The sequence below is a fragment of the Dermacentor albipictus genome, chromosome 10 (genome assembly GCF_038994185.2).
Source record: "Dermacentor albipictus isolate Rhodes 1998 colony chromosome 10, USDA_Dalb.pri_finalv2, whole genome shotgun sequence".
In the NCBI taxonomy this organism is placed as follows: domain Eukaryota; kingdom Metazoa; phylum Arthropoda; class Arachnida; order Ixodida; family Ixodidae; genus Dermacentor; species Dermacentor albipictus.
Window position 1 is genome coordinate 15,196,432 of NC_091830.1, and position 25,886 is coordinate 15,222,317.

Sequence of the window (25,886 nt, forward strand, 5' to 3'; positions counted from 1 at the left end):
AGGACGAATGTTTTTGCATGTGTGTGACGAGATTGTGAATATAGTACAGAGGCAGACTTTTAGCAGTCTCATAGATTTTTTTTTTCCAACTGGTGCCACACCTAAAGTGCAGCTAAATTCAGTGCATAGCTACAATAGCAAAGAGCTCAGAAAAGTGGTTATGATTAGAGCAAACACTGCTAAACGTGGCTTATTTGCATCTCATTTTTGGGCGCGTGAAAGCAGTAAAGTACTTTAAACTGGTTTATTGCACTTCCAAAGCTGCCTCCACATTTCGTTAGCTGGAAATATTATATCCTGCTAACAAGGAATATTCTGTTGGTGAACTATCGATGCTCTTTGCGTTATGTTGAACTGCTTTTTTTTTTCTTTTTGCCTGAACGATTACTGATGTATCACAGCTCCAGTTGTACTTTTGTACCAGACACACTAATACACCAGCCGTAGGCTATAGGTCCGTACAGTTTCTGCACATATGCATTGTGAAATTTCCAAGCAAGTTCATGTGAAATGTAACATGCTCCACTGCCTGACTCCCTTATTTGTGCTCATTCTATGACACAGCTGTCCAGTGGCTCAAGGCGGCGGCAAACCTACGTAGAGCTGGAGCTGGAGGCCCTGGAGCGCGAGCGGCAACGGGTTGATGCCCAGGCAGAGCGGTTCGAGCCTTACCTGCGACAGGTGATGAAGAGCGGTGAGTGGAAGCCTCCGTGATGTCCTGCATTACTTTGTGTATTGTTATTGTCACAGTGCACTCACGAACAGTTCGATGGATAACTTTGAATTCTGAGCTAGCCTCTTCCTCAGCCATGACCTCTTTGCCAACCGCTATTACCAGCCGACTCAGTGGTCATGGCAACCTGCTTCTGAGCTAGGGATGTGGTTGTTGTTTAATTCCCGGCCATTGTGGCTGCATTTTCTGTGGGGGCTGACTGCGAACACACTTAGGTGCTTAGATTCAGGTCTGACTTCGATTCGCAGCAATAGCTGTGGGAGGGACACTTGGTTGAGGTTGGGGAAACTGTTGTCATTTCGTCTGTGAGTGATCTCGTCCTTGTGGAAAGTAGCAGCGACAGAAGAGGAAGAGACAGAAGGCCGGTGCAAGTGTGGCCCGAAACAGACAGCCAGGGTTTTGGCCCCAGATTTCTCCACAGGGTTTAAACATTGTTATGCATATCCCAGATCGTCACATGAAGTAGTGCTGTTAAAGCGAAGCTTTCTTTGCCTACCTCTCATTGGTTCGGTGTAGCTGCTACCGGGTGCTCGGTTTCTTGTTCGATAAATTTCACCGTTGTAGCCAGCACTCTGCTAGCTAGCAAGCATTCTGCTGGTGGACAGCAAAGAAAGAAGTGAAGAAAGAAGCCCATGCAGCCATTCCATTGTCCATTTGCAACCATTATTTTTATATGCCCATTCTACAGTTTCAGTTGGACATAAGTGATTGTGATTTGGAGGCCATGTTTTAGTGAAGCTCTCTTTGTGATGCTTAGAAGTTAAGACGCTGTGGTCGGTAGTAGAGCTGTGTCATATTTCTCAGCGAGTGGTCTCTCGGGTCCGTTGACGTAGTCGAGGATGGTTGCAGGATGTGCTTGCCACCAAAACCTGCTGCATGAAATGTGAGGAAGGACTGAACCGTGTCTCTTCTCGTGCTACACCAATTCCCCACTGTGCATAAAATCTGCATGATTTCTTTCTTTTTTTTCAGTCTGGCAACAATGGCTCCTAGTTGCATTGAGCCTCTTGAGACAATATTTAGCTTAGGCAGGTTAATTAAAAACCAACTTCGGGTGTGTGAACAAGTTAAATAAAATAAAATTATGGGGTTTTTCATGCCAAAACTACGAGCTGATTATGAGGCACACCGTAGTGGGGGGGACTCTGGAAATTTGGGCCACCTGGGGTTCTTTAACATGCACCTAAATCTAAGTACATGAGTGTTTTTGCATTTCTCCCTCATCGTAATGCAGCCACTGTGGCCGGTATTAGATCCCGTGACCTCGTGCTTAACAGCCCAACACTATTTAAACAAGTAACACAAGTGTATTTCCGTAGTCTCAAGATAAAAAAAGTTATTGTCACCTATTAAGATCCAATATCAGGTTCAAGTCTCAAACTGCTTATTGTTATTAAGCCTCCATCATACTCTTCTGTGTTTGCTTCCTTTTCAATAGCTTTACATGGATCACTACATTAATATCATTATTACATTCATGTGAATTGACATACCAAGCACGGTGATTATACCAAGTACCCATACTGCTGTGAATGTCCGAGCCTGATGCTTGTTCGAAAACACTCGTCGTTTCCCATCTTCTTGTGTAGGCGACCAGGAGGAGGAAGACCGCTGCATGCAGAAATGGTTTGCCCTGGTCAACGAAAAGAATGCACTAATTCGACGGCAAATGCAACTTAACCTATTGTGAGTACTTTCTACAAATTTTGTACTACTTATTAGCCATTCTTATGGACATTGGAATAACGAAATAGCAGCAGCATCACAAATGCTTTACAGCAGTCAGCTGTTTTGGGTGTTTTTAACAGAGTCTTTGGTGTCTGGCCCCAAAAAATTCGAGATGTCAGTGTGGGCACGTAGTTGGCTTGAAAACTTTGTTGATTTGCTCTCATATGGTGTTCTGCTTGCATGCAATGAGGTTTGCTTCAAATTCAGACATAGTCAGTCAGCACTCTACACTGATGACAGCATCATCAATGCTCACAACAACTTTCAGTTGTCAGCAGTGCAGGCACTACGTCTTTATTTTCAGTGCCAGAGTTGTCCGAATCCACCATCACTTGCTGCGCGATTTCATTGTAAGTTAACTCCGCATAGAAGTTTAGCTGTGTCCATGAATGTGTCCGTGAATGTGTCCACGCACAGCGCATTTATCCACGAACATCAGAACTTTTCTATTCTGCTGTTGAAAACTTTTATCCAACTTGCAGATGTACATTCCGAATAACTGCTGTGTTATCCAGACCTTCTTGTTTGCTTGGTACAGAAAGAGTAGGGTTGCCCCCTCAGAATGAATACCTTTGGATTTTTCTTAGTTCCCTATGGACAAGCATCGGGAGCTTCTCACTGCCCAACATGTTGCTGCTGACGAGGACGGTCACCTGGTCGATGCTGTGTTTTCAGCCATAGCAGAGATCACAGCGAATACAAGCATTTTCACTGGGATCATTTTTTGTTAAGCAACCTAGTTTTGTCATAGTTGCAACTGCTTTCCATTCCGATACTACGCGATCACTGAATCGTTGACAGCGCTACTTTCGCCGCATAACCTGAACATTCAAAAGTTTCGAAAGTTTCAGATATTGTGTGCTACCTGTATGCTCCATCCACTAAGCATGTCCTACTTTAAACCTAAACGTACTGTGCGAAACTAGATCAGCCTGGGTGCACCCGAAATACCTGACCAGGGATGGTTTGTTGAACCTTCCCGAGAGCCTCGTTTCTTTCCGCAGAAAGTGGGACCTGCTCACCTCCCACTGCACCATAACGTACGAAACTCGAATGTTTCGCTCATTATAATGGTGCGAGAAGTAGTGGTTGGAGACATTAGAAACTTTTAGCTTGTCTGTACACGTAGTATGATTTGCAGAATATCAGGTTGCTGTAGAGGTATACGGCAGCAACAGTGCTGGTAGCGACACCTTGTACGGCAGTGTTTATTTACAGTAGAACCTCGTTTATATGTTCCCGTTGCGTACGTTTTCCCGGCGCCAGCGTTCACAATCGAGAACATAAGAAACGTCTCCATAGAGTTACGCAAATTTTTTAACCTCTTCAAACGTTCCCGGAAAGCACGGTTTTTCGGCACCAACGTTCAGCACGTCACCAAACTGCGACCGTGTGATACGTTTTCCCGCCGCTAAATCCAGTGTAAACAAGAAAATGCGCGAGGCGTGCGCGATCGGGAACAGTATATAGCTGCCTGCCGCTGCAGCTTCACCGCACTACTCGCCCGCCTGTCTCGCGTGTAAACGCCGTCGCGCACTCAGTTTCTCGGTGCCAGCAAATCTTCTCCGGGGTCGTCGCATGCGGCATTCGTAGCTATCACCTCCAATCTTATTCTCATAAGTATCTGTATCTTCGCATATCTATTTCACAGCACGTGGTGCCTTCGGAAGCGTAGCCCACGCTTTTAATAGGCGATAACTGCGATCGTGTACGTTTCCCGGCCGCTCGCCAGATCCCGTGTGAACAAGAAAAGTCGCGAGGCGCGCGCGGTCAAGAACAGTATACAGCCACCCGTCACGCGTGAAAAATACGGTGCGCACCTTTCTTATTCCCGTAAAAGCAAATCTCCGTCCGGGTGGTCGCATGCCGCATTCACAACTGTCGCAGCCAAACGTATTGCGATAAGTATCTTCACCTATCTGTTTTGCAGCGCGTGGGGCGTAGTTTCATTGGCAGCGTACTGCACGCTTTTAGTAGGCGATAATGCAAACGCGCCGCCGTTCCCTGCTGCAGGCGGCACGACGTGGGCATCACGTTTCGCTTCGGCCGCATCCGGCGTCGCGCACCAGCTCCATTTCGTTTTGGTTTGCCGTCGCCCTCTTAAAACACCACGCGATAGGAAAGCAACAAAACTCGTCTCGGGCACCACTAGTGTTCCTGCATATGCCCCCGCAGGGAGCAGAGTTGCGCACAAGCCCGGCATTATGTTCCAGCTATGCAGTGAAGCCACTCCCCGCGCGCGCAGGAGGCAAATGCCGCGCGGTGTCCCTATTGCAAAAACCAGCGCCACTGGGACCCAGTGCGCCGGATTATGGGCCCAGTGCAGCGCGCTGGACGCTGGGGCGCTGGGAAGGCGCGGCACTGGCTACTCGTGCGAAAAACAGCTCTAGCGCGTTAAATATGCGGTGCCTGGACACCGTATATATTTTTTTGAATACAGAAAGCAAGGAAGAGCGCTTTAGTGCAATAAAAAAAAGAAAAAAAATGTAAAAAATAAAACGGCTCCGACAAGGATTCGAACGACCGACCTACAGATCCCAAGCCCGTCACTTTACCACTACGCCACGCCACCACACGGAAATTCGCGGATAATTTGCCATGTCAAAGCCGAGAAGCAGTTTGTTTCGCAGAGCTACGTCTCGTACAGACATGGTTGACGCGCTATCGCCCAGCAACTAAAACTCACGCCTGTACCAGAAAGAAAAGGTTGCTGTCCGTATTCAGCAGTATCCTTGGAAGTGCCACACCATCGATTTAAATTTCAAAAAAATTTAAAGGAAATAGTTAAAATCTAGTGACTGTAGGAAGTAGATTATTTATTTGTCTTTGATTTATTAACAAAATTATAGGAAATTGGAACACTTCAAGAACAAAACTATGAAGTTTACAATTCTGTCACTCGGCAATCAAAAACGATATCACCAATCTGTAAACTTTACCTAATGATACATATAAAGTGTACAAAATTGGTATATTATATACAGCTGCAAAACGTATTGCTAATTCTTGAACATGACTTGCAATGTCCATGTAATTGGTGTAAGAAATTCAGCAATAAATGCACATAGGCTGTAAATTATTAATACCAAATTGGCCATTTTAGATGCCTTAAAGGGTTCAGTTTAAAGAACTATCTATTCTTGGTGAATAGTTAGGAATTTGTTAGAAGAATTTCTGCTTTGGGCATGTATTTGAATAGGCGGCATCAGAATTGGGCCAGAACTAAATCTCCCTCTTAACATTTCAGGCAAGGTATCTGTTTTTCTTTTCTACATGACTATAAATGGCTGGGGCTTTTTCCAGGGTAATTTAGTTGGCAGTCAGCAATGACCCTGTTGTGCATGTTTTTTGTTCCTATTTCATTGCGCAGCTTCAATATGCCTTCAAAGTGTAAGTTGCAACGGTTTGCTCACCTGATGTGATATTGTAATATGTGCTAGATGAAAGTATGAGGCTTAATGTTACATGGTTTTATAATGAATGCCTATATTCCTTAACTTATGATGCATTACTTTTTGGTCGCGAATACAAGCAGTGAGAGGAGTCTCTGTAGCCTTCATCGCATTTCCTGCTATCTGTGAAATGGAGTGTAGAAATCAAGAGGAAACACTCTCCCAGTGAAGCCAGCTGGTGACATCAGGGGGCGCTGTATGTTGTTCAGTGTGTGGCAGTATCCTATGGGCCCATTACAGTGTCATTTGTAGCAGGCAGGTTAACAAAGCAACAAGTTGAAGTTCCAAACACGGGAAGGACAGAATTAGATGTGAGGAGAACTGAGGAATGGTTTTATGAATCTCCAGATCCATAGATAACTGGTTTGCACAGGTAAATGAAGACTTGATTAACGTTGCCCTAAGTTGCTTGGGTGTTTAAGATAGTAGGGGAAAGGCAAGTGAATCTTAGGTGAAGAATAACAAAATGTCTGCTGGAGGATTGGTTATGGTAGGCACGGGCAATACCACTTAGTTTGAAAAGAACGGCACATTATTTGAGGCTGTCTTATATTTTAATATTGAATGGTCAGCTAACACGAACCACAGATCCTAAGAGGCCAGTTTGCGCTCAACAGAAAAATGTAGCTAGATTGGCAGTGCCAGTCACCCCTCTTTCCAAAAGGCCAATGTACAAAATCCATCCATCCTTCATCTCTTCTCATCTATCTATCTATCTATCTATCTATCTATCTATCTATCTATCTATCTATCTATCTATCTATCTATTTATCTATCTATCTATCTATCTATCTATCTATCTATCCAGCTAGCGAGCTAGCTATCCAACTACCTACCACCCACCCACGTTCCTATCTATCTATCTATCTATCTATCTATCTATCTATCTATCTATCTATCTATCTATCTATCTATCTAGCTAGCTAGCTAGCTAGCTAGCTACCACCCACCTAACTACTTACGTTCCTATTATCTATCTATCTATCTATCTATCTATCTATCTATCTATCTATCTATCTATCTATCTACCCTATCTATCTATCTATCTATCTATCTATCTATCTATCTATCTATCTATCTATCTATCTATCTAGCTAGCTAGCTAGCTAGCTACCACCCACCCACCCACCCACCTAACTACTTACGTTCCTATTATCTATCTATCTATCTATCTATCTATCTATCTATCTATCTATCTATCTATCTATCTATCTGTAAGGAGGAGCGAGAGACACGTATTCATTACAGCCATGAATACATTGAATGCTGATTTTATTCCACTATTTTATCACCCATTTTGACGTTTTCGCCACCAAGGCTCAATCCTGCACCCTTTTAAAGGTCTCGTCCGCAGCGCCACGTGACGGCGAAAATTTCAGCTGCATCTGACGGCTTCACGGCTCTACGAATTCGGCCGAAAGATTAGAAGAGGGGAGGAGGGGCGGGCTGAAGGGGGGGGGGTCTATTTTGTTTTCGCCGAGACTAATGACCCGTCTCACCGAGAGACGCGCGGTTACCGCACAGGCCGGCCGGCAGGCGGCGTGCGAAGCGCGCGCTTTTGACGCTCGAGCGCGAATTCGGGCCCGTGATTATGATCGATGATCGCCGTCGCGGCTGCGCGTTTAACCGGCCGCTCTGCAGAAGCGAGACGGGAAGAGGCCGCCGCCGTCGCGTTCGTTCGGACTGAAAGTCCGGCGGCGCCAATGAAGACGGACGAGATTGAAAAACTCGATAGGGCCGGCCGCTTTGTTATTGATATTTGTGTGTGTTTATGTGCGTGTTTGTGAGAGAGAATTTTGCTACGTGCTTCTCATTGCTAAACATCGGGGTTTAAAAGAACAAGCGATTGCGAAGCATCCACCCTTCGGTACGAGCTCTTTGGAAACGCTGTTCGTTTTACGTTGAGCTATAGCTAGAGACCACGTGGCTCGTTGCAGTCTGCGCCAATACGAAACTATAAAGATTTTAGCCGCGTGGTTAACAAGCAACAGTTCTCGGCGGTTTTAAGTCGTTACCTCAGTCATTGCCATCTTGCCACACTGTGCTCGTCTTGGGCAGTATCGCTCGTGTAAATTTTCTTCTTCACTGCTGGAACGGCGGTGAAATTGCGGGGCTTAATTGCGCTAACTCGGCGTCTCCTTTCCCATTGCCGTATCGTGAACGTCCGGGTCGCAGTTCAAGAAGAACATGAGGAGGGGATTCTAAACGACATTGTAGAGACACGAAGTACAGACAAGTGTTAACTGGCACACCACCGCACTTCGATCGTCACAGAATTTGAGAACTTACTTCCCGAAGCACAATATTTCTGCTAAATGCACATTTTCATTACTGCTAGGCTTCAATTTCACACCGGGAACATGTACCCTAAAGTGAGGAGACTGCGAAGATTATAATTGTGAAGTTGTGAATTATAACTTACATCAAACAGCGATTTATCGTGCAAGTAACGAGCGCCCCTGCAAGCAATCCAGTGGATGTGATGGAATTGCGCTAAGGCCACAACCGAAATAGATCACTTGGTGTGTAGATGTGAGAATACCAGGTTTCCCAACTGACACGGACTAGGTTTTAAAGAAAAGCGAAACCTTCTGTACGGACGAGTGTACGATGTTGGCAACCTTCTGGGCAAGCCTCCCCAATTTCCTTTCTTATTTATATACTAATTAGGGCGAATAATGTACAACATTCTGATTGGTGTATTTAGTGCCGAAAGCTTTTTTTAAAGCATTCCGGGAAGTAGAGATGCGCAGCCAGTAAACCGTCTCAAACAACCGATTGATGCTTTCTAATGTACTCTGCGAACCAGATATCGACGTTGTAGTTAAGTGACTAATTAATAAGTATGGTAATTGTTCTGTACTAACTATTGATAAGAACAAACAAAATGAATGCTTCTCCACGACGCGTCTATGAAGAGCTGGTTTCATCCGCGTAGAAGGCTTTGTTTCCGTTTAAAAACTTGGTCCACGTTACCCTGTACATCAGTCAGTCAATTAATCATATTTATTTCTTTTGAAAAGGAGGAGTACGGGACTAAAAGTTCAAACAGCCTGACGAGGTTCCGACCCCTTACTACAAGTTGGCAGAACAGCAAGATGACGGCCAGTCACACAAGAATTGCTAAGCGGACATGCATTATACAGTGACAAATAATACGGAATGAAGGTAACAAAAGGGGCAAACGATCACACAAGCAAAATGGCAGCACAGTTAGCAACATGAACTGCAGCGCTCAACAAGAACAGAAAACAAAAAGGATGGAAGGCATGTACTAGTACTTCAATTAAATAAGCTGGCGAAAAACGTTTGATAATACAGTTTCGGTTACACGAAGGATCAAAATCTTGTCTGTTTAATAAGTTAATGCAGCTACTTACGCTCGGCCTTTCTTTTCTTTTCTTTTTTTTTCCTTTTTTTACCGCGACCTGCGTGCATGTGCGACGTATCCTCGAGGGCTGACCCTCCGCGATGACTCACCGACTTTTGGGAGTTTCCACGGTTGAGTTCAAGGTCGCTGGACGGCGGCTGCCCCCCTGCTGGCAACTGGGCGGCCGCATTCCTATAGAAGCAGGCGTGTAGCAAGGCTGCGGTGACATTCATGAGGGTGAGGGCGGGAGGGAGAGGGCAGTGTTAGGGTGCCACCGGTGGTCTGAGTCAATTCCTGCCAGGTGTTGCTTTGTCACGCGATGCAAAGTCATGCGTTACATCGTCAAAGTATTGCCGCATTGCGATACCGGAGTAGAACCATTCCTAAACTAAAAACTTGGCGTTCGTCCGTTATTGTTGGTAGCAGTAGTAGTAATTGTAGTTGCGGCGGTAGCAGTATTCATAGTATAGTAGTGGTCGCTGTAGCAGTATAGTAGCAGCGGTAGTTAGTAGATTTTACAGGTAAACTGAATCTTTCGACGTCGCACCTAATCTTGGATTATCCCCAAATACTCCACAACAGTGGTCGCTTCATCGAAGCTCTGCTTTTGCAATCTTTCGATATCTGTATCATACTTCTGCAAATTTCTGTAAACATGGGTCGTAGTACGCGGGCGTGGAGGTATTCTTGCCTCAACAGCGCCTGTGTGTCTACTCCTTTCTTTTTGTGTGTGTGTGTGTCCGTGCCTTCTATATGCACGCTACTTTAACTAAGTCGTTAAGTAGGTACCTAAGGCTCTGACTGCCATAACCCCTCCCCATCCATTATTATTATTATTGGCTAAATACCTACCCAACGATAAAAACAGTGCTGTACATTGAGAAGAATCACCAAATCACGTCATTGAAACGCAAGTGGCATTGCCTGATAAGAGTTAAAAAAAAGAAGCCCGATGTTTTGACTCCTCACCCCCCCCCCCTCCCCCCGCCTTTTTTTTTTTTCTTGCACGTTTCGCTGTGTGGCAGAACGCCCTGCGTCATCAGGTTTGGCACGCATTCTCCGGCCTTTTATATAGCCGCGCCGCCTCAAAGTGCGCCTTTACGACTTTCTTTCTCTCTCTTCTTTCAATTTCCCAGTCCGAGGCGGTGGAACATACATCAACGACGTGTCGAGCTTGGCACAGACATTATTGAGTGGCTGGCCGCGCTTAGTCTGTACAGGCGGGAGGACGAGGAGGGGATGGAAGGTTGGGGGGGGGGTTATATAGTCTATAGGGCGTTGCGTGCTCAGCACGGACGGCATCCACGCGGCGTGACCTATAAAGAAATGAAAACGAGAAAGGAAAAAAAAAGGAAACACCAAAGGCTGAAAAGGACAGGAAGCCGGTATACGAGAGGAAGATGAAGGCATTCCGTGGCGGGCCATATCTTTGGAACGCCAGACGCTCGTATAGCTAAAGCCAAGACCATCCACTGGACTGCGTCGTGTAGCTGTACGTTTAAAGGGACGTTGAGCACGAGTACTAACCGCCGTATTCACAAACCAACCTCACCCTCATCTTTATTGTTCCTTACCTTTCCGGCTCCTTAACGCGTTTCAAGGATGGACTTTGTGCCCTCAGCGGCCCCCTTAAGCCCAACTTAAGTTCGCGACGGTGGAGCCTCCTTAGGGTAGCATCTCAGGTGCCTTAACGGTGCTTGATTGGTAAATTGCACTTCTGGTGATATCGAAATGTACAAACTTACCGGCGGAGGCTTAGTATAGCCAAATACGACAAAAAGAAAGAAAAGGAAAGATGGGCTCCAATCCACGCTGTGAAGGTGGTTTACCAGCGAAGCTGTGGTATCACCTGGTCCGATGGACCAATGTGACCAATGCGACCACGACGCCGTTGTGCATATTGACGTTGCTGTTCCCGTCACCGCTCATCGTGTCGACGCTGCTCTTCGGGAGCCCTAACTATGCGTGTCCTCTCCATAACGCTACAGAACACAAATGAACTCAGTTGCTAGGCGGATTGTTTTACATATGAAAGTGTAGTTAGGTCACTCCCTGCTTCGTCTGCAGTTGCAGTCGCCGTTTCCCGGCGACTGCAACTTATGCAACCGTAATCTTTACCGGAAAATGCATCCGGCGAACGCTATGCGCGAAGGCGAGCTTTCCGGTTCTTTTTCTTTCCCCCGCAAGGTCGGCGCTGCCGCGGCTGCGCGGAGGCGAGCGCCATCTGGGGGCGCTCGTGAGAACTTCTCCAGCTCATGACGTCTTTCGCTGAAGTTCTGGAGGGGAACACTCCGCCGTCTCGTTCCCGCGCCCAAGTCTACCAATTTGCCGTCACTGGAAGATGCACCTTCTGGCTGAAATGCCGAACCTGTCAGCATCTCAGTGTCCACCTCGACTAGAAGGGACGTTGTTTGACGTCGGCTCAATAATGACCCCGGTCTCCGCTATTCGGCGAATACTCCTAACGTACAACAGTACGCGTGCCAGTAAACCAAGATTATGTTTGGCTACACTCGCCATTCCTAGTTGTAACATGTACTAAAAGTCATAATTTTTTTTAATACAATAAAGGCCTAGGAGGGCATTGCACAGGCGTCTTCCCACAACAAGGTTGCGATAAAGGGTACGTTTCGAGAAGGCTAATGTAATGCGCCACAAGGGGTGACCGCTCAAAGCCAAATGGATGTAGTTTACCTAAATCCCTGCACCGTTTTTCATTCGAATGCTGACCAAGCGGTCATATGCTGACAAACTCTAGTGCCGGGTTTCCTTGTAATGTAATTATCATGAAGCAATATGGGTTATAGCATGGCCTCCAAGATAGCAGGAAAAAATGCGTCCACGCCTTTATTGCTGTTGCGTCATCGAATCGGACCGTGTCGCAAGAAAAGACAATGCTTTCAGAGGCCCACCTTGCCTTTCTTTCCCTTTCTACTTATTTATTTTTGGTAAGGCCTCCTTTAAATAAAAGTTGCATGCGTTCCCCCCTGCACAGTGGGCTTATACACAGTGAGCTCAGACACTTTCCCTAAGACACCTTCCTCAGTCGACCCAGGTCCACCTTGAGCCCTTATTGCCGGAAAGGTTCCCAATAAGAAACACACAAAGATATTCATGTAAGCCTAAGGCTTCTTGCAACAACAACAAAAAAAAGACGGTTTCTCTAATGAGGGCTAGCTGAAATGCGTAGAAAAAAAAAGGTTCCCTAATGACCGAGGCTCGTATTCAGCCCCGTACAGGGAGCGGTCGACGTCTGCATTTTACAAAAATAAAGAAAAAAAAGGCGGGAAGGAAACATTGGCTTCCTAATGAACGAAAACGTCGCCCGAGGTAACAAGTCGCTGGCAGCTGCGAGCCGAAAAGTGTCAAGCCAAGCCGCCCCCACTTCGCAATCCTGCCCTCTGGTGTTGACCTTCGGCGCGCGTCGACCGGCGCCCCGTCTGGCGGCACTGCCTGCGTGTGCTGGGGGCATGGCGTTGTTTGTGTAAGACAGGATGGCAGCGGAGCGGATTTGGATTACAGGTCGCAGTAATAGTAGTAGTGGGGCTGGTGTGCTGACTGACGAGTGAACGTCGTGCGCGCACTCACCCTCACCGCCCCTCCCCCCTTACCTCCCACATGACCTGTGCTCTCCCTAAGGGCTCTACAGGATGTGCCGTCGTGTAGGGCTGGAGCTGTGTACTGCGTGCAAGCCGAAACGTCGCCGTTGTGTGAACATGCGTGATCAATGTGGGTTTGTTTGCCTGTGTAGGCATTGTCCTCGTGTGGGTTCGCTTACGAGCGCGTGCTTGTGTATCCGGCTGCGTTTGTTTGTGTCTGCTTGTGCTTGAGTTTCTTTTTTTCTACTATCGTGCTTCAGTTCGTTAAAATTAGAGCAGTATGAATCAGTATGTTCATACAGTTAACGGTAGTCTAATAACCTATAGGTAGCGAGCGACTTGCGCATCTATATATGTGTGTAATTAACGCAGTTTTGTTAGTCAACCTTTAATTGGTCTCCGGTAGCTGATGCATTAGACAATTTTTAAAGCCCATTTCCGTTATCTAGCTAAACATTTCATAACCCCTCGTGAGAGTTAAGAGAATTATTTCACGTTCGCAGTTTTAAAGCGAAACTGACTCACAAAATAGCGTCTATATGGCGTAGACTTTGCCATCATGTTGCCACATTCTCCATCTCGTCAACTCTGATAGGCTGAGGGTGGAGTTACGCCCTCCCTGATTGGCTCTAAACCCAAAGATGGTGGAAATTGACAACGTGGCGGAATTCGGCAGCATCCGAAGCAGTACCGCGGGTTTCCTTTTGTGCTTAGCGCAACTTTTTTTTTTTTGTAGCTGCCTAGTTTTATGTTCTGTGAGTGGTGAAACCCGCCGTAGGCGTTCACTCAAAATACGCGGACAAATCTTGACAGCGCCGTTCTGTCGACGCACACATACTCGTAAAGCGAACAAGACGGAAGGTATGGCTTGCTAGAAGGTGGAGGCTTGGTCAGCAGTGGGCGAACGAGGGCCTAAAGCCAACGTTCCGACCCGGGGACGTTGTTTACGTGAGCACTTGTGATTGTTAGCGCTCAGGGCGGTAAGTCCGATTTTCGAAACGTGGGCTTCAGGCTGAGAGCAAGTCCGCTCGCAAGTCCGCTCGCCAACACGTTGACTCTGGGCTGTAGAGAAAGTCGCTTTGTAAAACATCGGCTCCAGACTGAGGCTGGGCTCGTGCATCTTTTTGTCGGAACGTAGGCTCCTCAGCCCGGAGCCTACGTTTGAAGACCTACCTTGACACGTTGACTCTGTGCTAAGGCAATATCAGCTTCAAGCTGACTCTTTGCTTCGTCATCGTTGACGAATATACAAGTCTCCTTGTCAGAACGCTAGGTCCCGACAGAGGCAGCAGTCTTCGTCGGCGCGGACGTTCTCACTTTGATGCGTTTGCTCCAGACTCAAGAAGACTAGTCCCTTTGTGTAAACATTGACTCCATCTCCAGGCTAATTTGAGCGCCGTACAGGGGCCGTGTGGAATGAAGTTTCATATCTTTCTCCGGGATGATTGGCTTACCTTCTTCGAGGCTGATGAAGACAACTTTCCTTTGTCTCACCGTTGCCTCCTGCGTTGAGGCTTTTCTTGTTCATCCGCTGCCGTTTCAAGACATTCGTATAGTTCTTGTACAGGCAAGTACAGTCCTTCCCGCTGTTCATTTCACGCAATCGGTGCACTTCTAGACTCCATTAACGTGTTGCCACCACCGACCAGCCCCGGTGGGTGAAAAGAAGTAAAAATAACGGAAGCTCCTTTTTTTTTTTTTTTTTCACCCGCCTCCTATTTTTGCTTTCGTTTCAGGGAGAAAGAGCAGGACTTGGAGCGGCGCTTCGAGATGCTCAACGAGGAACTCCGGGGCGTGCTCCAGCTCCAAGGCGAGCAACTCTTTTTGTGTGTTTGTGTGTCTGTACGTGTGTGCACGGGGCGCCGCTATAAGCCGCTTATGGCCTCTACGGCCGAGACCCACGGTGGAATCAATGGGCCCTAGCGGGGTATTGGAAAAGAGAAGAGCATATACAGGGTGTACCGCTGGAAACGGGAACTAGAAAGAGGGAGGTGGGAGGTTGGGTGGCCCGACTTCGCGTCGCGAGCGGACGCTCTCTACCGGAGCTCGCTAATGGAACCTCGTTGCTGGCTGGACCCCTGAGTGTTTCTTTATTCATTTTTTTTCTTTTTCTTGTTTTCTCGGTGATTTCTGCGTGCTGGCTTGCTACGTCGGCTGCAGACTGGCAGAAGACGGACGCCCAGCGTAGCCGGGAGGCCCTGCTGCTCGAGGAGCTGGTGGCGCTGGTCGACAAGCGGGACGAGCTGGTGCAGCACTTGGACTCCCAAGAGAAGGCGTACGTATACAGGGAGACGAGACTGTCGCGTGCCGCTTTCCAACCATCCATTCGTTCGCGCATAGATAGATAGATAGATAGATAGATAGATAGATAGATAGATAGATAGATAGATAGATAGATAGATAGATAGATAGATAGATAGATAGATAGATAGATAGATAGATAGATAGATAGATAGATAGATAGATAGATAGATAGATAGATAGATAGATAGATAGATAGATAGATAGATAGATAGATAGATAGATAGATAGATAGATAGATAGATAGATAGATAGATAGATAGTGTAGAACTTCGCATTTCATATCAGATAGGCAATAGGGTCGTTTGTTAGAGCGAAAACTGTTTAGTATTTGAGGCAATTCACCCTGTAATGCGTACCATACAATATTTTGCCACGCCGAGTTTGATACCTAAAATTCCTGTTTAAGCGCAGGAAACAGAACGCATAATCGGTAGTATCGTTTTCGAAACGCTGGAGCCAGTGTTCACAGTTAGGGACAGTTCAGCAAGCCAATTAATTGTTAATTACTATACTGAATCAGTTTTACGCAAAATAACATTTCATTTTTTTGTCTTGCAAATGTACTCCCCGCATTCAGAAATAAAAGTCTGGAAGCTCTAATTCTCATTGATATGGAACTGTGGGATTTACAGGGTTAAAGTGACACTGAAGGGGAATGCTAAAGGAAGTGTATTTGTAGATTACACTCCTGCAATAGCAAAGCGGCCACCCTCGGCACGAACAGTGGCTTGATAAGACAGAACAATGACGAAGGACTGGCGCCTATGCCTTTCTGAACTTTGGGCACCAGCTCACGGGACCGCCTGCATTTCGAGAGCGTCTGCTCGTGACCTACAAGTTCATTCTTGTCGGTAAACAAAGAATGCGGTGCATTTTTAGAGGTACTGTATACTCAATCCAGCGAATTTGCGCCAAAATTGACCTACATACGGCAAGATACTTCGACATTTGTGATGTCACAGGGATGTATACTGGCGCGAAATTCAAACAATAAAATTTGGGCTTTCATTTTTCTCTGGTAATAATGGCGTTCTACCTGCAAGAGAGAGTTCCTAATGCAGTACTGACATAAGACACTGTCTTTCATTTTTTTCTTTCTGCTTTAATATAATATTGTGGACCTTGAATCTGGAAAAAAAAACCATGCTGGCAGGCCTCAAAGCTCCTTAAATAATTTACTATAATATCTTTTCTATGAATCGGTTTCCTTTCCTAGAAGGTGTGTCGTGTCATGACGTCATGACGCAGAAGGTGGTCACGTGCGAGCAGGATATCGCGACGTCTTTGCACTTGGGGTCGGGCACGCTCAGTCGCCTCCTATATAGCGAAATTCGAGAACGTTTAATAATTCTCCAGAACGTCCCAAATACGGCAAGGTTCCTTGAAATCCTTGACGTCATGCTGACGTACGAGAGAACTGTGGTTACGGCGAGAAATTCAAAAGAGGGAAGACCAAGGGCTTCGCTTTTTTTTCTGTTCTTTTTTTATAGTAATAAAACCTTTTCTGCCAGCTGAATGAAAATACAGCTTTGAAGCAATAACTTGCTAAACTATTTTGCGGCTGTTCGTTAATGGCCCTTTAAATGGAATAAAGCTCAATTCCTAGTTGTGCTCCCATATTTAACCGTCATCTTTAGCACCAGCAACACCGTTTTCTTTCTGATGTCCAGCGCAGGATAAAGGCCGCTCCCATCGATACTCAATTACTCCCTTCTTGCGTCTCCTGACTTTTTACTTATGCTTGGAAGTGTCCTCACTTCGTCAAGCATCCTGATTCTCTGCCGTCATCGACTGCGTCTCCCTTCCCGCGGTACTTCCTACTTATTCCATAACTCTTAATAGACCACCAGTTGTCTGCTCTACGCATTACAAGTCTATTTATTTCTCTTAATATATGCGAGTGTATCGGGCAACCCCGTTTCCTCTCTAATCCACACCGTTGCCTCTCTGTCTTTTAGCTTTTGCCTATCATTTTTTTTTTCGTGCCATCGCTTGTACGGTCCTTAGCTTTTTCTCGAGCTTCTTCGTTAACGTCAGTGTTTCTGCCCATATATGTTAGCACCGGTAGAATGCAGTTCTACGGGTGATGTATTTATTGGTATATTGTACATTCTCTGAGTAACAATCTAGTTTTCCCTTTTGTGAGTGTGCGTGTTGGAGGGTTTATGACAGGCCTGTGCACATCATCTCCTTCCCTTTCTGCCCCCTCCCCCCTCCTTTCCTACGTATGCAGCATCGAGGAGGACGAGATGATGGCACTGGCCACCAGGCGGCAGCGGCTTCCACCGGAGCGCAACAACTGCCGACTCCAGTGACCTCCGGTGGCGACGAGAAACCAGAGATGCACGGGGAGAGGACGATGAGGATTAGAAAGATGGAAGGAAGGAAGAGACGCGAGCAAAGCATGGCTTGCGGCAACGACTTGCTTTTACGTTCTGGCCCCGCCACGCGGCGCGCCAGACAACAATAAACCGTCAGCAGCCAATTAGAAGGGGGCGTGAAACCCGAGCCCTCCGGGCGGGGGCCTTGCGCCGCCTTTCCTTGCCGAGTCGTGGCGTTAATTGGGGAGGCGGCGGCGGCAGAGGGCGTGAGAGGAGGACGAAGAGAGTACACCGTGCGCGCCCGCTAGCCGTCGTGGCCTACTCTTCGCGGTGGCAGGCCTCACATCTGTCGGTTGGTGCCTTGCCGAGGCGGCGGTGGAGGACGCTCGCTGTCCGCGTGCGCTGTGGGAACTCGCCGTAGTAAAAACCGTGCAGCGCAGAGGAGCGGCTGCGCAGTTCGGTGCCAGGTTGTGGCGGAGGCTGTGGGCAGGCCTGTCGGTAGTGCGCGGCGAAAAATAGGGCCGACTTGATTGTGGACACCGCTTGTTAACTGTGGCCCTCCTATACTGTAACGGGGCCTATAGATAACCGGGAAAGTCATGATTGTTATCGAGAAGCTGGCTGAGTGCGGCGTCACGAAGATATGCGGCGGCGTCGCCCTTATCGTTACGGGTGCGTTCACACCGGCGATTGACTGAGGTCGCGCGACTGACCGCGACTGGCGGCCCAGGAACGTCTCGCGGCGATCGAGTTCACACCGGTAGGCGGCGCGACGTGCTCTCGCCACACCGAAAGCGTCTTGCGGTTCATTCCGTTCACGTCTGCCCACATTGTGGCCCACATCTTCATCGCCGCGTAAAATATGAGCGTCAGCGTATACAGACGTCCTGTTCTTGTGCATGCCGCTGATTGGTTCAGTAGGGCTGCCACTGCTGTCGCGCGACTGAGAAAACGAGCAGCGAGCGACTGACCCAAACCAGTCGCTTTCGTACCGAAGCGACCATTTGCGACCGGTTGCTTTACGATCAACTTGGTCGCCGGTGTGAATGACCTCTATATACATATAACGGCAGTAATGTTCTGGTTCACTTGATGCGGAGCGTTGAATGGTCCGCGGTGAAAATCGGCAAGAGACGATAGAAGCTCTGGTGAAGAAAAAAAGAAACGCAGTGGTCGACTCGGGCGTAGATAATTTTGCACGATAAAGTGGAGATAGGCGCGGATTGCTTGATTGCAATAGATATAGCGAAACATAATGAGCCTCTTCCGGCTATAGTCGGTGGGAACTTGAATATACAGTAGCAAATACAGTGCTGTCCAACTCAATGAGAACTCTTTAGGTGCCGCAGCCACTTATACGTTCGCTAATTCCTTGACATCATAGGAAGCGCGGATGCATGGAGTGCAGATGCAGTGCTGTTTTGTGGGTGAAGTTTAATTGTACTTGAATTCTTGGGTGTCGGTAGGTATAGAGCAGAATGTGTTACTGTCGCACACCCGCTTACAACAGGAAGACTTAATCTCAGCTCCAGTAGCCAAGTGTCTGTGCAGCCCGCGCTGGGTTGCCAATTTGATGGCTGTGCAATTGACGACGAAGCCACGGTGTGTGAACACTGGTGGTAATTGTGCGGTAAGAACATACTGAGCGCTATCGCGGTGTTGCTCGTTCGTTGTTTTCGCCATTTCCCGCAGACCCTGGCTAAATGGTGGATTCGCCTTACAGAAGCGCCGCAGATTGTAGTGTATACAGCTGCTTCAGGCAATGACGTCATTCAATGCGCTGCTTACCGCGAACTTGCTGGTTTTAGCAAGCGCATGGGATTATATTGATCCCGGGCTTATTCGTCGCCGTGCAGAAAAACAAGCTAAGCAGCAGATTATGGCGACCACGAAGGGAAGTAGATCGACGAGGAATCTCAATAGTTTTTTCATTAATATTATTATTCTGCCCGTGCGCCTGCGCGTTAGCGAGGTTGTAGGGTTCTTGTTCACGAACACCGTTTGTCGATTCACGACTACATAAGGAGCGTATACATGCAAGCGCTGTCTAAGGGTGGTGACAGCCTCGGTAAATGTGCTTGCTGCCGCCAGCTAAATAAGATGTGGGACACAAAATAGCGAAAGGCCAGCCGATAGACCACGTTTGCCGCAGCGTGACGTGAAACTATTTAACTCTTTAAAATAAACTTTGGCCTCAGCAGCCAGAGACACACGTGTCTGAACGCAGCACACGACACGTCTACGTTTTATGGTTAAACAGGCTAGTAAGCACAGTCTTGCAGCACACTTGAAAAAGCACTCTTTATATATTACGTATAAGTGGAAGGCAACGACGACGCTTTATGCAGTTCACATTCTTGGCATGTGATAGTATACCACGACACGCAACCGTGCCTTATAACTTGTTGCATTATCCGTGTCGCGTGACATGCAATAGGGAAACAATGTTTGATCTATCAAAATGAAAGGAAAAGGCAACTGATGTTAAAGGTACATGCAGGTGTTATTACATTGTACTTCTAGTACACTAATTTCATGTGCGCCTTGGTACAAAACTAAATGTAATAGATCGCGTGCCAATACGGGTACATCAAAGAGTGACAAAAAAAATTACCGACGATTACGTTACTTCCTAATGCGAAATTTGAGCGCAGCAAATAAGCTGTTTCACCTTTTCGATAGATTGAGGCAAAGAAATCGAGCAACACATGTATGCGCTATCACAGAATTTCGGCTCGGGCGGTGCACATATACAGATCCGCCGCCACCGATCTGGCTCTCTGATTGCCACCGCACAGGGCGAACGGCAGCGGCAATTTCGGCTCGGGCGGTGCACATATACAGATCCGCCGCCACCGATCTGGCTCTCTGATTGCCACCGCGCAGGGGTTGCATTGGAGGAGGAGCGAAGAAAGGAATTAAGTTCGAGCCGGCGCTTTGACAACCGGAGACTCGCAGGAAGAGGGGGGAGGGGGGCGGCGTGTACACCCAGCGGCAAACGATGGGGGCAGAAGCGCGCGCAGCAAGCGGACAACACGATAAAGGGAGGAGGGAAGAGATAGCAGCGACTGACTGATGCCGCTGACGCCGATAGTGAGTCAACCCCAGCTGCGGAGTTGGTTTCAGGGACAACGCCGCCGATGCCGACACAAACAATATGATACCCTCGCTTCTGCAGCGCTAAGAACCAGGTCTAGCCGTGGGAAGGTGGTCACGTATTCGTCGACGTGCCGGGGCCTACGTGAAATAACCGGCGCGTCGGCAACTGAAGAGCACCCTATCCGCCACACAAGAACAGGGGGGGGGGACCCTTTCCTCCTCTTTCTGCATGGCGGCGACGGTGTTCTATGCAGTCACGTTATCTTGACTCTCTAGCGGCGTCAGCGGCATCCAGCGGTATCAGTCGGTCGCTGCTAGCGCTGGGGGGATGAAAGGGGGGCGGAGCTGGTTACGAGGCCGACGACAACGCCGACGACGACGCGAAACCCAGGAACGGACGCCAAAGAGCTGCGCTCTAAAAGAAAAAGCAGGAACGCACCGCGACTTCAAGCGAGATTGGGGTCCTAAATGGCTACTCGCCAAATTTGGCGGTATATAGCGGTCAACGTTTTGGTGTTGGTACCACGCTAAAACAGCGCTTGCATGTAGACTCCCTACGACTGCACGTTATCGTTCACCACCTAGCGGCCGCGCCGAGAACCAGACAATCCATGTTCAGTTTTTTTTTTTTTTTTTTGTCGCCTGGGTTTTCAAGTGACATAACGTCAGTATGGAACTAAATGTAAGCATGCAGGCCCGTTTCATAGAAATACTGCAATAGTGACTTGAATTGAACCTGCTTGAATTCAAGCAGGTTCTCCTGTTACGGCTGCGTTAAAAGGTGGCCTCGTATGTTCTCAAGTCGCACCGTACACAAGCCCGAAAAGAAATGTGAGGATGTCGAAAGACTTTTGCCGAGTCCCGTTATGGGGGCGTATACCATCGTAGTGGAAAGACTGCAATGTGTCATTTCATTGTTTCCCGAAAGAAGCAGACGACACGCGTTGACCAAAGGTGACTTGACACTACAATGGTTTGTCCGAAACACTTCACTCGGGACGACTTGTTCCTTCCAGGCGAGTACACCCCGGCTTTCTATTTATATGTTTTAACTATCACGCGGGCGTTTAGTCGCTTTAATAAATTACAGTGATGTACAGTTGTGCATAATTTAGTTTTCTTAGTTTAATTTTCTGCCCGAGCCTTAGCGTTAGGAGTGCTTTAAGCAGCAGTAATATTCTCGCTGATGTAGTTTTGTCCGCCGGCACAGTGGCAGTGAGTGATAACTAGCTCGGAAGGTCTGAGCACACATGTTATTCCGCGAGGCTTCATAACATGCTCTAGTTTTGCGTTGTAAGCATGCAGACTATTCTGTTTTTTTTTTTCTCATTCCATGCGGTGAGCTCTGTTAGCGTATTTGCTCGCAAGAAATTTAGGAGCAACTTCAAACATCGCACGTTCCACCTTTGGAGCATTCGACCTGTGCAGTGCAGGGCCGCTTAGTTCTTTTTTCTTTCCGACATTGTGCACGCAGCTAAATTTCGTTGCAGCTGCGTGATTCAATTCCCTTTTCAGATCGCGCATTTACACTGCTAAACAAACGACTTTGCTCGAAGTAAACCATCGCTAAATTACGTGAACTCGTTGGATGAAACGCGATAATCGTCCGATCGGTTATTTCAACTTTTGGCGGGGTTGTTTGAAGACTTCCTACACGAGCGGCGTAGGTGTCTGCTGACGTCCCAAGCCCTGGCCCTACTTGGAACACCGCAAACACGGAACAAGCGCTTGTTATCGGACGCGGATCTTATCGCACGGATCAGCTATAACTAAATAGTAAAGGTACACCCCGACTACGCAAATTGAGCTCTCATTTGCTCTGATCCCACGAGACACTGACCTGATAACGTTACAGCGTTTAGTGTCGTTCAATCCTTGCACGTGCTGTGTCTTTTGATTCTGAAATGACAATAGACGTTACTGGCTATGTAATGTGAGATGCTATACGATACACTATGTGGTTCAGCTAAAAAATTTCGTTTCCCGACATAAATCATCTCAATAGTGATGTTAATCATAAGAATAACATAAAAAACGGCATAATTTGCCGCCAAATTTGTTTCATTTTTTTCGCAAGAGAACAACCATTTGCGCTTCACCACACAACCCGTAAGTACGTGATGCCGTATTATATATGAGCCAGGAAGTAAGACTTGCCTCGCGCAGCGACTAGAATGTCTTTCTCGTTCAAGACATCACAGTGTATTAAGAGAGAGCAAAAAAAAAAAAAATATGTTTATGGCGATGCCTTCAAGTGTAACAAATTGGAAAATAACGAGTTTGTTTACGAACTTCCTGCGAATTGTGTGACCAGCTTCCGGCATACACATATCGAGAAAAGGAAGTATCTCGAAAATTATTTCCAGAGTTGCAGCGTCTACGAATTTCTTCGGTGCAGGTGAAGAACAGGAAAGTTATCGGAGCATATCAAAACAACCGAGGTGAACAATTCGTGACAATGACGTACGTGGCAAGTGACGTGAAAACAGCGAGTCCCCAAAAGCTATAGAACATTGGTGACATACGAGATAAGGTTTTTATATTGCACGCGCGCAAAAAAAAAAGGGGGGGGGGGTTGAAGGACAGTCGAGAAAGACTGTAGTAGCCACAGGAACGAACAGGTGTTTCAAGGACAATGAAGATTTAAAAAAAAGGTCGTGGACACTAAATTGTTGCACATACAGTGCATAAGTATCGCTAACATTTCAGCATGGGAAACGACATGTTATGGTTCCCAGTTGTCGCAAAGCGTGTTGACCAACTTCCAGAAAGCTCTTCCCTCTAGAACCTCAAGCTCGCTGTTCAAATTCTCAATGATGCGTGCACGCATAGCCGCAAGAGATAGGGGTACTTGTGTAAAACAATTTACACCCTAAAAAGTTAAAGGGTGTAAATGTGTCTAACTCACACCCTAAGAAAGTGAAAAAGGGTGTAAATGTGTCTAACTCACACTCTAAGGAAGTGAAAAAGGGTGTAAATATAACACACCCTTAGGGTGATAATTGAGCACGCTGAGATAATTGAGCACCAGATAATTGAGCACGCTGAGACGGGGTCGCTTATTAAATGAGAAAGTGCAGATGTTGTCTTGGCTGACGACGCGGTGATTGCACTGAACTATTTCTCTGGGCGCTTTATCGCTTAGTGAGTGCGGTCTTGGGGCACTGACGTCTGCACTTGTTTGCTGTCTTCTGGTTCGCCGTAAAACCCGTGCTACGTGCTCTTCTTCTAATAGCGGAACAATATGTTACAAACTACGTATGCGCTTGTTGGATCACTCTCTCAATGAAAGACTGAAACCATATGTTCGGCTTTTTTTTTTTCCTTTCTCCCCTTTCTGCTTTACAGACGACCCGTGGCCTCATCGAAACACGATGAGGTAATTCATACGCTTGAAAAAATAGTGCCAAGCTTCCATATGTTGATGTACTGCAACTTTCTCACTTAAAAAAAAACGGTTAGTTGAAAACGGCTAGTACCTTCTGTCGGTTTCTCACCGCGTCGTCTGCCTCCTCGTTTTCCTTGGCGTTGAGTAGAAGACACGCTGCAGTGGGGGCGAAACACTTTCAGGTAACGAATACGATCTGAGAAGTAGTTCCAAGTTTTCTTACGGCCAATGTACAGTGACATCTGTTGGCCTTAAACCAACGGCTGGTCAAAGCAACTGAAAACTGCCATTTTAATTTCTCCCCCATCGTCTGTCGTTTTCCCGCGAGGCGTAGAGCAGACGACGTGCGGGCGGAGGAACACCGTTTCACGTCCGCTGGTCTGCGCCGATTGGCTGACGCCACCCTCCAGCTTTGGCCGCGCTGCACGCTTTTACCGCAACCCGCGGCGGCGCGTGTGTGCGTGTGTGTGGATATTCGTGCTTCGGAATGGGGCGCAATTAGCGGCGTTGAGGCGGCGACGGGTTCCGCCCCGCGTGCCGTTTTTCCACCACCCCGGCAGGCGCCGCCACCGCCGCACCTCCTCCCCCCTTTCCACTCACCCTCCTATCGCGGCTTCGCCCGCAATAGACCCCCCCTCCCCGCTCCGCCATTCCCCCAATCCATCCATCAGGAGCTGGCGCGTGCCGTCGCGTCGGCGGCAACGCAACCGCATTCCAGCAGCCATTGTGGCAGCGCAGACAGTGATGAAGCGGCGGCAGCAGCAGCAACGCTCCTCGTAGTCGTCGTCGTCTTCTTCTTCCTCTTCCAAACCTCGCGCGAAGAGTCATCCGTCAGCGGCCTAATCCCCCCCTCCCTTCAACCCTCCACCCACCCAGCCAAGCCCGCAGCTTCGATCGATGCTGCCGTCGGCTTTCCCTTTTGGCCGCCGCCATGCAAATGGCCGACGCCACCCGGGCAAGCATCTAGAAGAAGGAAGGAAACCGAGGCCAGAACCACGGGGAGGCGGGAAAATCGCCAGGTGAAGGACAAGACTGACCAACTTAGCTGCATTGTCGTCTCTTACCTGGTTAGCATGCAGGAACTTGTTTTCTCCCATTTTCTTTATCGTTGTCATTACTGAGGCTCGCTCCGCTCCTATAGCTTCCACAGATGGCCACGTTAGGAGGAGCAGCGCTCAGATTTTCTCCGCAAGAAGATACTAGATGGACCTCTCACTACATATTGTACGGTAACTGGAAGTAGGGGGATATACAGCCGGCGCGGAAATGATGCCTTGCTCATAGATCTGCTTAAACTTCGCCCATTATTTGGCTCGAAGGGCATGACGACATTGCAAAATTGATAGTTTTCAACAAGGTACGAGTTATCTGTCCAACGATTCGCAATTACTCGTGAGCACACAGACTGATAGCCGTGCCGTGTTTCGAAAACTGTTCGTTTCTTTGGAAATATAGAAATGCAATGCGCAATAAAGGACGGCCACAAGAACATAGGAAGCCACAGCCTACACTGCGCTCCAGTAATTTCATATTTTTTTTTCCTTACGATTCTATACTTATATGGAATACATATACATTCCGTAAGAATTACACGGAAAGCTTGCGAAACCATTGGAATGTCATACGTAATGTCGCAGTATACCTGACACGAATATTGCTTAAAGGGACACTAAAGCGAAACAGTTTAGACTAATGAAGCATTGTTTGAGAACCCTGCAGACAGTCATTTCAAAAGAATAGTTTGATTATTAGATGAGAAAATGAAGGTTCAAGTATCAGTATTTGAATTTTGTGCCGAAACCCCAGCGCCAGTACGTCAGCGTGACGTCAGCGATTCCAAAGTATGTTTTCGCACTTGGGTCGCGTTGGCTGAATAAAGGTTCCGGAAACTT

At 47.5% G+C, this 25,886-nt stretch overlaps 1 protein-coding gene across 4 annotated transcripts in view; it reads left to right on the top strand.

Moving 5' to 3' along the window:
- Ehbp1 (Eps15 homology domain containing protein-binding protein 1) overlaps positions 1-17,677 on the top strand; it is a 66,705-nt gene extending 49,028 nt beyond the window's left edge. For all 4 annotated transcript variants that reach the window (XM_065449018.2, XM_065449021.1, XM_065449022.1 and 1 more), the window contains 5 exons: positions 565-694; positions 2,323-2,419; positions 14,619-14,692; positions 15,043-15,157; positions 17,420-17,677. In XM_065449018.2, the coding sequence (XP_065305090.1) occupies positions 565-694; positions 2,323-2,419; positions 14,619-14,692; positions 15,043-15,157; positions 17,420-17,501 (498 nt within the window). In that variant the 3' untranslated portion in view covers positions 17,502-17,677. The remainder of the gene's footprint in view (positions 1-564; positions 695-2,322; positions 2,420-14,618; positions 14,693-15,042; positions 15,158-17,419) is intronic.
- Positions 17,678-25,886: the final 8,209 nt, after the last annotated feature.